This window comes from Rhincodon typus, chromosome 5 (genome assembly GCF_021869965.1).
Source record: "Rhincodon typus isolate 14 chromosome 5, sRhiTyp1.1, whole genome shotgun sequence".
NCBI lineage: Eukaryota > Metazoa > Chordata > Chondrichthyes > Orectolobiformes > Rhincodontidae > Rhincodon > Rhincodon typus.
In genome coordinates this window covers 98,943,109-98,956,418 of record NC_063336.1, presented here as the reverse complement: position 1 = coordinate 98,956,418, position 13,310 = coordinate 98,943,109, and the positions used below count along the sequence as shown (strand labels likewise).

The window sequence follows — 13,310 nt, the reverse complement described above, 5'->3', positions numbered from 1 at the left end:
GAACTCTTCAGCTGTATTCTTTGCACTGAGAGTTGGTGGAAACATGAACTAATATGGTTGTGGGAACGGTACCTGAACATCTGGGAGCTTGGTGAATAACAGGGCCACTAATATTTATCACTAATCATGAAACTTTAAGGATTGCCGATAAAAAAAGTCACCACAGAGGGAAATATTGAATTAGAGTAGAACAGGTATTATCTGAATGAAAGAAACGTTGAATAAAGAAAAAAAAAGAAAAGTGACCAAAGTTAAAATATGTAGAAACCTAGAAGGACAAATTATAATAATATTTTTAAATTAACCTGTCAGATATTTTATGATGCACTTGTTGAACATGTGGGATTTGAAATTGTTCCTCCTGGCCCAGAGGTGGTGACACTACCATTTTGTTACAGAAGCTGTTTGAGCATTTCATACTGTTACTTTCTGTGCCAGAGAAGTTGACTGAGATGGTATTACACAATATTGCATTGAATAAAGGATACCTATTCTAATTACCAGACTTCAGTCAGCATAGACATGGTGGGCCAAAGGGCCAGTTTGTATGCTGTAAGACTCTATGACTTTATCTTCTGATGTAAGTTTATTAGGCAGTTAAAATGTAAATCCAGAAAACTCCTAAAATCAACATGGTAAGGTATTTTTGGTGTAAAGCAAATGGCACAACAATGTGAATGAAAAAGCAAGTTCCAAGATTCACAGCTTGTGATTTTTTTTAATCCTTGAAGTTGCAGGCTGATTTGCACATTAATAATAGCACATTCAATGAACATACTCAGTTTACTGAATTGAACTGATTATATATTTGCATATGGTGACTAGACTTAAGGTTTAAGATATATCTTTCCATTCTTAGATTTTCCTATTTCTTAACATTTTACATTGACAATCAGATCTGTTACGTTCAACACTTACTGTAATGTTGCATATTTTTCTTAACGTTCCTCATTGTGCCCACTACTTTAAAAAAGAAAAATTCGAACTTCCAGTTGGCAGCTGAAAGGATAGCACAGCAAGTTTTCACCTTTTAAGACTTTTACTCTAACAAACAGAGTAAAAGCACTTAGACTAAACACTACCTTTGTAGACAGCTTATGCTTTAAAGAATAGAGCAGAACATTCCCCTTTTTACTTATAACAAATATGTATTCTTTACACTGTCCCTAAACTAGTCTTCCAATGTTTTGGACCCAGTCCAAAGTGATTCTTGATGTTGAGAGTATACTTCCATTGCTTTCCTTTCGCAGCATGATCATTGTAATGCCAAAACAGCCTTGCATGGTGAGGGATTTTCTTCCTGATTCACCCTCTCGTGGAAACTAGGAAAGTTTTGATCAGATCTTCATGAATTTGGTCTTTCCAGTCGAGGGCAAAACTCCCACTCTCATTCCTGCACAGTAAACCATAGAGACTTTCAGCCCCTTGCTGCTCCCTTCTGTTTTGTATCCTCTCATACTGCCTATGTCTGACTAGCTGTTCTTTAGTCCTGAATTCTATTCCACTATGGAAGTAAATGAATATAGTTTGATATATAACGATTTAGACATTCTCAATATCCTTCTGGGACTTTGGAGACTAGTAGTCTGGTCGCTGTACGCACAAAGAACTGGTGCAAGACTCTCCATTTGTGAACCTTTAACACACTCTTTCCAGCAAACAACTTGGGGCTCATTTTATTGTTTAACATCCACCATCACCTGGGGTTAGGCAGGCTTCAGAACAATCATGTGACCCCCTTCATTATTACTTCAATTTAAAGAGACAGTCCCAATATATCAAGATGGTCTGATATTACCATTGAGATTACAGTTACCATCAGCAAAAGATTGGGAAAAGGATAGTACTGGTCAACTATTTCCAAAACTGTCAAATTATGCAGCAGTGAGATGGTATCAGTTTGAGCAATTTAACCCTACTCATTTGCGAACATGACATCAGATAATTAAATCAAGCAGAAGTTCTGTGTGCTCCAAATGTGTCCATTCTTCAACAGCACTTAAAAATTAATGCATGGATTAATGTGTTTTTCACTCCCCAGTATTTTGTTTGCGTACCTAAATTATTGATCAGAAATTATTGATCAGTTTCTCTGGCCCAACTGATCATTTATCAGATAGGTAACCATTTTTTTTTATCATGCTGAGAAAACTTCCCAGTCTTGTTTTATCCCCAATACCCATTACTTTTAGTCATGCTTTGTGTCTACATTCTCTGCATTATTACTTGTTTGTCTATCAAGTCATTCAACCTCCTTTATGATTTCCCTCAATCTGTGTATTCCTATTCCGTTATCTTGTCTGCATACTTTATCATTTTTCCTTAGGCACTGAACTTAATTTCTTACTTTTCTTGCTACAAGCAGTTCCGTCAGGCAGAAGATATAGAAGCTTGAACACACGCACCAGCAGGTTCAAGAACAGCTTCTTCCCTGTGTTATTAGACTGCTGAATGGACTGTCTACCTTCAAATAATGTTGATCTTGCTTTGTGCACCTCCTGTGCAGTGCAACCTGTATGCTTCACTCTGTCTAAGCACCCTATGATCTGTATGTCCTTGCTTGCCCTGATCTGCCAGTACTGCCCACAAAACAAAACTTTCCACTGTATTTAAGTCCACATGACTACAATAAATCAAATCAAATCAAATGTTGCTCACACTAACAGTAGACTATATATATAGGGGCAAGATGACAGATGAGAAATAAGCCTGCTTCACAGCCACCTAACACTGAGGGTGGGCTAAATTGGTTAGGAATGGGTCCTCTGCTGCCTCATTGGGGACGAAGTCCACCCTTAGGAGTTGCTGGCCAAACTGATTGACTGGGAGCACCCAGCTACATAATGGGCACTGATGGGACTGCAGGCAAGCCCAGGATAAAAGTCTAATGAATCTCCATCTAGGTAAAATGCAGGGGCTTTAAGATGGGGTGCTTCATTTGCGGCTAAGGGAGGTGGAAGGGGTGGGTTTTAAAGACAGTGCAGGTAGAAAGGGAGATGGATGTATGTCTTTTAGGGGGATGATTTGAACCAGACAGGCCAAGAGTACTATCCATAGATAGCACAACCTACCTGCCATTTCAAAAGGTTTTGAATAAAAAGGGCTGCTGACAACAACCATATTATGTTGTGTGCAGGGTAATGTTAGTGCTGGGGGAGGTGGATGGTCAGTTGAGCTTTGAACATGTTCAGTTGACCGTTAATTATTTAATTACCTGTGGTAAGGAAGAGCGGATTTTAGCACCCACCCATACCCTGTAGTGTGTGGGTGATATCGGGAAAGGGTGGGAGGCAACTGACAAGTCACTTGACCTATTTTACATGGTCACCCCTAATGAAAACAGAATAGGTGGACACATGTAACATCCAGCCCTTCGATTCTTTGCCTTTCTCAGTTTCACTATTTCTTTATACTTTGTTGTTACTCCTTAGATTGACATTCATTCCCAATACTCTGCCATTTCTCTTGTACAGTTCTGCTTCTCCCACCATCTTTTGGCTCTTTCTGTTCCCCTTCTCAAACCTGTTTAATGCGATCACTGAATTCCAGCACAGTGTTTCCTGAAATACAACATTTCGGATCCATAATCCCTTGCGTTCTTCCAAAAAGAACTCTGGCAATAACAGCACAAACTTCAAACAATGTCCAGACCTAGAACACAACGGGACACTTGACTCTCTGGTAAAGAATTCAACGGCTCCATCATGTCAGGTTCAATCCGATGTGAAGAGAATGTATTAGAAGCTGTGAGTTAAATAAACTAACAACATAAAACCAGAATTACCTCCCTAAGGACATTGTGGGTTAACCCAGAGCAGGTGGACTGCAGCGGTTCAAGAGGCAGCTCACCACCACCTTCTCAAAGGCAACTGGGAATGGGACAATAAATGCTGGCCAGCCTGTGACACCCACGTCCCACAAATGAATTAAAAAAACGAGTTTATTGTACCCGTTATATACATGGGAGATGTTTGTGTTTAGTAGGATGGCAGTTTTTGGGGTGTGGAGAAAAGATTCAGTATGAAAGTGATTAAGTAATCAAACCAAAGCATCGTCAAGGAGAAAGGTCATGGGTATTTTTGAGGATCTAGGTGGGAGGTGCGGCGGAATACAAGATGTAAGAATGGGTTTTATGCTCCCCTGCCAATGAGATAGAAGTTGCACTAAAGCCAGCAGTGGGCCTGCCCATTGTTGGAGCAATTGAGACTTTTAAGTGAGCAATTAATGTCATTATAAGGAGCATCATTCAGCCACCGATATCATTTAACCAGCAGCGTGAGAGGCCGACTGCAGGAGAAACCCCCAGCAGATTTTGCTGTCCAAGGTGGCATTAGGTGAGATCCCTCCTTTACTACCTTGTGTGTCCACGGGAGGTCCTTCCCGGCTCCTTCCTGGTTGCTGACCCCTGAGTATTTAAGAAATGCCACTCTCCTGCAGGTCACCTCTTCATTGCCCTGGCATGGAACTGCAGCTTCTGCTCCCACTGGCAGCCCTGCGACATCAAGAGCTGCTGGTTTCTGATTTGCTGATAGTTCTCTGAGGTGGGTCTTCAGATCCCTGTGGGAAGAAATCCTGCTTCCAGACTATGAATGACCATTTTAACTGCAAAATGACTTTTGCGTCAGTCAGTCTTCCCCTGACCAAGCTCCTATCCCTCTCCACTTAACCCCTCTCCTGTGTGAGGACCACATCACCTCATAAATGTAAAAAGGTGGTGTCCCAGAGAATGGAAGTTAGGTTGCTATAGGAACAGCTGTGAATGGTGGAATGCTAAACAAGAAGTGGGGTGGTGTCGGAGAAAGGGTTGATGTGTTTTGGAGGAAACTACAGAGGCAAAGATCGGCAAGGTTGTGAGGTGAGTTAAAGAGGAGGTAAATTCCTGCAAAGCAACAAGTCAGCTGAGTTTCATGAGTGACGGGTGTTCAGAAAACACATGCCTAGGCTGTGACGTTCCGGCATTTCAGCACGTTGTGAACTGTAGAAATGAGAAGGCAGGAACATGAAGTTAGTTCATTTGGAAAGTGCCAAATCCCTGCAGTCGCTTTTCGTCCACAGTGGGAGACAGATTTGTGCACTGCTAAAAACAAAATGTGGCAGAAATCAAAATAAGTCATTGCAGTCAACAATTGGATATCAAGCAATTGTTAAAACTCCATACATCGGGCTAAAAACCTAAGGTGGAAACATATAAAGATGGAGTTGAGACTAGAGGCAAATGCATGTGAGCAGAAGCCGAAGAGGATTGCCGACATTAAGCTGGAGGAAATTCTGATTAATCCAGAGCTTAATGTCACATAGAAAGTCGGAGAGATCTGTCAGAGCAATGTGGTTAATGGAAAACGCAATGAGGTGTCAAATATCTGTTGTCATCAAGCCAAGTGACAGCTTCTGGATAACATCTCCCTGCTGTGGAATGCAAATAACCTTGTGGTGCACTAGTCTGAGCAAAATGAACGTTTTCTAAAACAGTCTGATTGATTACCATTACCATGGTCCGATCTCATCCCCAGCTGTCCTAATTATTTCTCAGATAGTTGTAACCCATTATGCATTTTACCAGACTTGGGTTTTTGTGGAGATCTGGGTTTTCAGTATGAAATACAGTTACAGCTTGATGTACTGTGATAAAATGCAAATGATTACGAGAAGTGTTGGAATTAAGCTCGATCTCTACTCAATTTTATGCTTCAGAAGAGCAACCTTATTGTATCTTTATGCTGCATTTTTCTTTATTATAAAATAGCATTACCTTGGCCTTAATTACCTTTTTAAAACCCAATTCAAGCCCTTGATCACGTCTGTCCTTGACTTTGTTGGAATGTTATGTTGCCTTGAATGATAGAGGCAACAGTGAAAAAGTTGGAAAAAATTGGCAAAAATAGAAAATGGAAAAATGAGACTTGACATCAAATATAAAGTTTCCAATTTTTTTTCTCCTTGGAATTTAAACAAGCTCTGAATCTTGCTAACGAGTGGTGATCATTTCATTTCCATGCGTTTGTATCTTATTGTCAGCTAACTCATTTCTAGCTCCCAATTCTCCCCTTGAGTGAGAAACTAGATGACGCCAGTTTCTGACATGAAAAACAGAGCAGTTACCAGGCAACTGCAGCTCACCATTGCTTCTGCAGACTATACCGTGTTCCATTATTTCTCTGAATGCTCCATGGACACCATCCTCTTCCATCCTTCCTTCATGCAATTAAACATGAACAAACCACCAACCGCGCCACATTATCATGACCGCTTTCGGTACAACCCACACTCCACTTCAGCCCTCTGCATTGGACCTCCAGTTATGCTTTACATGTTTCTGCCAGGTCCTGTTACCCACAAGTACACGCACACATTTCATGCATTTACACAGAACACATTTGATGGTTCTGAGCTTCATTCCTTAGCGCTTGCTGACTTTATACATATTTGGATGCTGCTAGCCTTTGTGCCTTGTATTGCTTTTTGGCACTGAGCTAAAAGCAGGCATCTTGTCACAGTTTGGAGCCCTGAATGGTCGTGGGGGTGGGGGGTGCGGGGACATGTTGCTGAATGGCAGCGTACTGTGTGAATGTCACACTGACAGCGTGTATCAGCAGCTTACGCGGCAAACATGCCGTAAGGAAGTGGTCATACCGGAGAGGTAAAAGAACTAGTCCTTAGTGGGGTTAAGGGTGATTCTGGTCAGTCAGGGACTCATCTGGTTCCAGTCCGAATGGTCAGCCGTACTCAGTGCTACAGGTCAGGACAATAGATACAGTGCTAGGAGACATCAGCCCAGGAGTGGGTCAGTTTTTCTTGCAGTGACACAAAGGGACTGTTTAGGTGTGATGGAAGCAGAAGGAAGACCCATCTATGGTGACACAGGAGAAGCAGATAAGGTGCCCTCAGTGAGTGAACAGGAAATGCAGAGAGCGAAAAGAGTTTGTACTTTGTGAGGATAAGGGAGTGGGAGCCCTTATTTGATCTTGATACATGGAATGATGAGGGTTATTGTACAGGATCTACAGTGAGATTAGTGTGCAAAGGCAGAATTAGAGTCACTGGTGCCCACATGAGTGTGAGTTAGCTGAGAGATGATGGTGACCCTTACCTTGTGGACAACAGACAATCATGAATGTCTTCCTTGCATTGCTATGTGTTGTGTTTCACCTGGGACACTGCACTGACCTGGGCCTCTATCTCACACCAGCATGGCCTGTTTTAACACATTCAACTTGTGGGACAGGGGCGTCACTGGCAGGCCAGCATTTATTAACCATTTGTTGCCCTAGAGTAGGTGGTGATGAGCTCCCTTCTTGAAATGCAACAGTCCACATGCCTTTATGCTCTAAGAGAGGCAATTCCAGGTTTTTGACCCAGTGACAGTGAAGGAATGGCAATATATTTCCAAGTCGGGATGGTGAGTGGATGGAGGGGAACTTGCAAGTAGTGGGGTTGTTTTGTGTATCTGCTGCCCTTGTCCTTATTGATGGAGTGGTCAAGGGTTTGGAAGGTGCTGTTGAAGGATCTTTGGTGAATTCCTGCAGTGCAATCTTATAGATAATATGCACTGCTGCAACTGAGCATTGGTGATGGAGGGAGTGGATCCTGGTGGATTTGGTGCCAGTCAAGCAGGCTGCTTTGTCCCCGGATGGTGTCTGGCTTCTTGAGTGTTATTGGAGTTGGACCCATCCAAGTAAGTAGGGAGTAATCTGTCACACTCCTGACTTGTGCCTTGATGGTGACCAGGCTTTGGGGAATCAGGAGGTGAGATGCCTGCTGCAGTATTCCTAACCTCCGACCTCATCTTATGGCACTGTGGCGAGTCCAGTTGAGCTTTCGGTCAATAGTAACCTACAGGAGAGATAATGGGGCATTCAGTGATGCCAACACCATTGAATGGGAAGTGGTGATGGTTAAATTATCTGTTACTAGAGATGGTTCATTGTCTGGCATTTGTGAGGTGTGCCGTTTATTTGTCACTTGTCACCCCAAACCTGGATAGTGTCCAGATCTTGTTGTATTTGAACATGGATTGCTTTGGTATGTGAAGAGTCGCAGTTGGTGCTGAACATTGCACAGACATTGGCAAACATCCTCACTTCTGACCTTATGATGGAGAATGGTCATTGATGAATCAGCTGAATGTGCTTGGGCCAAGCACACTACCCTGAAGAACTCCTACAGAGATGTCCTGAAGCTGAGATGATTGACCTCCAACAACCACAGCCTCTTTCCTATGTGCAGAGTCTATGGCGTGGGCTCCTTTGCCATTCAGCAGGAGAAAGCAATGGTCTCCTTTCCATCACTCCAAACACCAGCAACTCCATGTCTGTATGGGGTGAACTGTGGACATAACCAATTTCTTTCAGGATAACTGTGCAGAATCACAGAGCGAAGAGCAGCTCCTGCTTGCAGCTTTAGAAATGTTCTGGAGCTGGGGTTTTAAAAATGGTGTCAACTTCACAAGTTCCCAGTTTTGGCCACACAATTCCATGACCCCAGGACTGAAAGGGTTAGTTGCCTAATTAATGAGCTGAAGAGCAGAAATTTGCTTGAGAAAAGTCAACATGGACCATGGCAGGCCATGAATCTCACCAAAACTAAAATTGCTGAAAAAAATCGGAAAGTTCACCCCTTTGTTGACATGTGATTCTTTACTGTTGATTTGGCCTGGGATATGTGAAGGTTTGTTTGGGATAAACTTATTGCTGTCCTCTGCTCTGAGTCTAACATCCAACTTTCTTTGCTGATTATTACCTTGTGTTGCGCATTGATTTGTTACTCAGCATACACACCCCAAGTCTTGCCCAACTTTCCCTGTCTCTCCTCTGCCAGTTCGGCCAGTCAATGGATACACTCTGTTGATATTAGCATGGCTCATCTCTCACTTTGTGACACGTCCCAGCACTGTTCAGTCTTCTTCTCAATGTCACCCAACTTATCAGCTCTCCATTGGTGAGGATTGGGGAGAAAAGGTTTTTGCCCTGTCTGACTCTAATTGTCTCCCAGTGCAAACATGGGTGCATAACTCAGTGAAAAACGCTAGCCCTGGCAAAATTTCATAAAATGACTTGGACAGTGGTAATCAAAAGAGGTGTTAGTGCTTGCCTGCTTCCTCAGAAGAGATGTGCACAAAGCAGATGTCAGAGTCCAGTACAATAGTCCTGAATTCCGTTCTCCTTTTGGGATAGTGTGAAAGCGAATTTGTGAGATAATTATCATCCAGGAAGGGAAGAGAATTATTGTCAGCACGGGGTTCTGTTAATGAGAATCAGTAACATTGCCTAATAGTATTGTTTCCCACTGAAATATTGTTCGTGAAACTTGTCTTTCTCACCTTGTCGCTATGCTACCAGCAGGGGTGTTGGCTGCTTTGAAGATTTAGCATTGCCAGTCAACGAGAGTGGTTCATATATGGAATGAACGCCAGAGGAAGTGGTAGATGCAGGTATAGTTGCAGCATTTAAAAGACATTTAGATGTGGCCATGACTAAAAAAGGTTCAGAAGGATTTGGGCCAAATGCAGACGAATGGGACTAGTTTAGTTTGGGGTGGACGGCATGTATGGGTTGGACCAAAAGGTCTGTTTCCATGTTTGTATGACTCTATGACTCTGTGAATTTCCAGCTCTTAAAATACTCAAAGGATTACTGAACTTTGATATGTCATTAATATTCATTGCAACACCAAGAAGGTGTTTGCAGACCTTGTCATCTCCAGTGAAGAGCATCAATACCTCTGCTTTTCCTACCATTTGCTATATACAGTAACCATTAATGTTTGTGTCCTGGCCTCTGTGCTCCATATCTCAATACTCATTCTTCTGACATACCTTCCTGGCTGAGTTATAATGGTTCATTAAGGAAAGGAACAGAGTTTAAGATTAAAAGGGAGCAAAATGCCAAATAGAATGGAGAATTAGAAATGGAGAGAGAGAGAAGTCAAAGGGAATGGGGTAAGATGTAACTCATTCAAAAGTGGGGATGGAGCAAGTTCAGGAAGGGGAGGGAGAAGATTTGGCCAGAGGTGAACTGGAGATTGAAAGCACTGTTGAAGGATTAAGGGAGAGTAGAGATAAAGGATAGCAGTTCGGCAAGAGTAGAGGGAATGAGAGAAACAATGGTTGGGTTGCAAAAGATGGGAGAAGCAAGGAACCTGGGAGCCTGACTGCTGTGGCAATTTGGAAGATTCTATACTTTAGTTTCTTTCTGTTCCAAGTACGTTAGACTAGTTTAATGTTGTTGACACCTCATCACACTCCAAATCACTGTATATTAGGAAGTTAATCAAACTATCAGATTTAAAAAGAAAAGTCTCATTTTCCCACTGTTAGGGTATGAAGGAGTGTTAAATAGCTTCATTGACCTGCAAAGACTTGTTATTCAGCCTGTCACTGTACTCTCACTATTTCTACTTATCTGTTGACACTCTTAATTACCTAGAATTATCTTGCCAGATCTCTCTGCTTGTATATTCTGTGCCTGTATGCCTCCATCCACTTCACTTGACAAAGGGGCAGCACTCCAAGCGCTTGTGATTTTAAATAAACTTGTTGGACTATAACCTGGTGTCGTGTGACTTCTGACTTTGTCCACCCCAGTCCAATATAGCATCTCCACATCATTGGCCTTCTGTTCATTTTGTTTTAATTCATTGCCTTCATTTGCTGTTCTCCCTGACCCTCCTTCATTTTGATATTCCACACAGAAATAATTTTTTTTCCCATTTCTGCTGTTATATGGCTTTTCTATCAGTTGCCTGGTAAAAAGAAGGGAATTACACAAGAAGTTGTACTGGTCCAGAATTTTCCTTCCCTGTCTGCTGCTTTGCTGATGTTTGAGAACTACAGGAAATATGACCGTACCTGTTATATTATTTCTTTCAGTGCAGTGCAGTGCATTTTTATGTTGAACATGTACACTACAAACCTCACCGGCAGATTGCCCTGTCTTGATCAAAGATTTAAGATAGCAATGCTATCAGCTTGTGTTGAAAAGCAATCTTGTTTTAAAAAAAGTACATCAGCCCATTGATCTGAAAGTAAAACATAAAATGCTGGAAAAACCCACTGAATGGTGCATACCTGAGTATTTTAACTGGGGTAAAATGGGAAATGTTGGTATTCAGAGGGATTTGGGTGTTACTTTCTAAGAATCCAAAAGTTAGCATGCAGACCCAAGAAGCAATTTGGGAAGAAAGCTGACATTTATTGAAAAGAGAAAGGAAGTGTCACTGTGATTGTGCATGGCTTTGCTGGGACCATACCTGCAGTAATGTGTACAGTTCTGTTAATCTTACCTGAAGAAGGATATACTTCCTTTTGAGTGGTACAAAAAAAAGCACTAGATTGCTTTCTGAGATGTGAGAAAGAATGGAGTTTAAAAACATAACGCACAATCTCATTCAAATGCATAAAGGTTTCAGAGGACTTGACAAGGGAGATGTTCCTTTCCCTAGCTGGAGAGTTTAGAAGTAGTGCTATGAGTCTCAGGATAAAGGGTTGATCATTTAGAACTGAGCTGCAGAGCAATTTCTTTACCGAGTGTTATTGATTCGGATCTCAAGGTCCCAGAGAGATGTGGCTGCTCTCTTAATGAGGAATTTTAAGGCTGAGATTGATCATTGTTGGGGTACCAAGCAATATCAAGACAGGGAAGTTAGATTGATATATAAGATCAGCCGTGATCTTGCACAATAGAGCAGATTTGATGGTCAGCATGGTCTACCCCTGCTCCTGATTAATACGTTTCCCATCGGAGATGCTGACTGGCCTGTCTGTATTTTCTGTACTTATTTTAAGATTTCCAGCTTTTGCAGTTCTTCCTTTTTTATCTCAGTGGTCCATTAATACCAGATTGGAAGGCTACTGTCCAAGCTGGATTAAAGTTCTTTTAAAGGTTAGTGTTTCGGTATAAATTGCAGCACCTGTTTAAGTGGCGATTGAAAATATTATCTTTTGCATACCCACCAACAGACAACATCTGCTTGGATGGCCAGAATGCCTTTTGAGTGCTGTAGGTGGCCAGGTCACTAATACCAATGATTATTTCTTGTTTCAGCTATTTGTACAAGAATGAAATCCAATCACTTGACAGGCAAGCATTTAAGGGACTTGTCTCTCTAGAACAACTGTAAGTGCCTTTGCTATTCGTGTTCCATTGCCATTTTATTGTCTTTATCTTTGTAGTATCTTATGCTTGGATTTTTTTATATCAATCTACCAGTAAAGTTTCTTCGGCCAGTTGTATTGTCAGCACCTGCATGCTTTGCATGGCCTGTTTGCACAACATAACTGAAAATTGGAAAGATAGTTTTGGGGCTTTGGTTTGTAAGGTCTGTGCATCTAGTACTTTTATAGAGTATGTTCGGCAGCACTGCCCATGTGTAATCGACTTATTTTGATTGATGTTTGCGAATGAGTTAAGAATACCTTGCATTCTTCATATATTGAATACCCATCAGCACCTTGGGATCATCAGTTGACTCTGTATATAGGTATTTTATCGAAACAAATTACTATAATGTGGTTGGTTGGCTCGCCGAGCTGGCTCGTTGTATTGCAGACGTTTCATTACCCTGCTGGGTAACATCATCAGTGCAGCCTCCGATGAAGCACCATTGTGTTTTCCCGCCTGGGGAAAAAAAACCAGCTCAGCGAGCCAACCAACCACAACATCCACATCCCGAGCTACAAATCTACTCTATAACCTTAGACAAGTTACTATAATTCACATGGAGAACCGAGTGGAATATAAATCGATTTCTAGAAAGCAAGCATGCTAAAATTTTTGTTAACATCTCAAACAACTTGGATTTTTTTGCATATAAACTCTTTAATACATATATTATTATTCACACACTCACTTGCAATCCTTTTTTATATGGTCCACGTTTATGATGTTAAATTTTTTTGTCACTTTGACATTCTTTACATTCACGAAAAAATTAACACTATTTGGACTAATATGTTAAATTTGTTAAGCAACCTGCACATTATACATTATCCTGTTTCCTGTAACTTCTTTAAAATCTTGATGCTAATGCATTTTATTAGAAACAGTTTGATTTTAATTAACATTTCTGTTTGCTGATTTAAAATCTTTCAGACAGCTGAATCACAGTCTTCTGTTTGCAAATTTGCATCAAATTGCTATATTTTAATGCTGAATTCAACTTAAAAGCCTCTCCCGAATGTATACGGATTTCCAGTTAAGCAGTTTGATTATTATTTATTTGTGATCAAACTTGCATTTGACTGAGGAAACCAACGTACACATATGTCTGGTGCAACCCCTCAGATAAATAAAAACTTTCACAGCTCATGTTGACTA

The 13,310-nt window shown here is 41.3% G+C and overlaps 1 protein-coding gene across 1 annotated transcript in view; it reads left to right on the top strand.

Annotated features, from left to right (window-relative positions):
• LOC109931853 (peroxidasin homolog) overlaps positions 1 to 13,310 on the top strand; it is a 235,116-nt gene that overhangs the window by 120,668 nt on the left and 101,138 nt on the right. Inside the window, exon 4 of the mRNA XM_048597105.1 lies at positions 12,039 to 12,110. Coding sequence (XP_048453062.1) covers positions 12,039 to 12,110 — 72 coding nt within the window. The remainder of the gene's footprint in view (positions 1 to 12,038; positions 12,111 to 13,310) is intronic.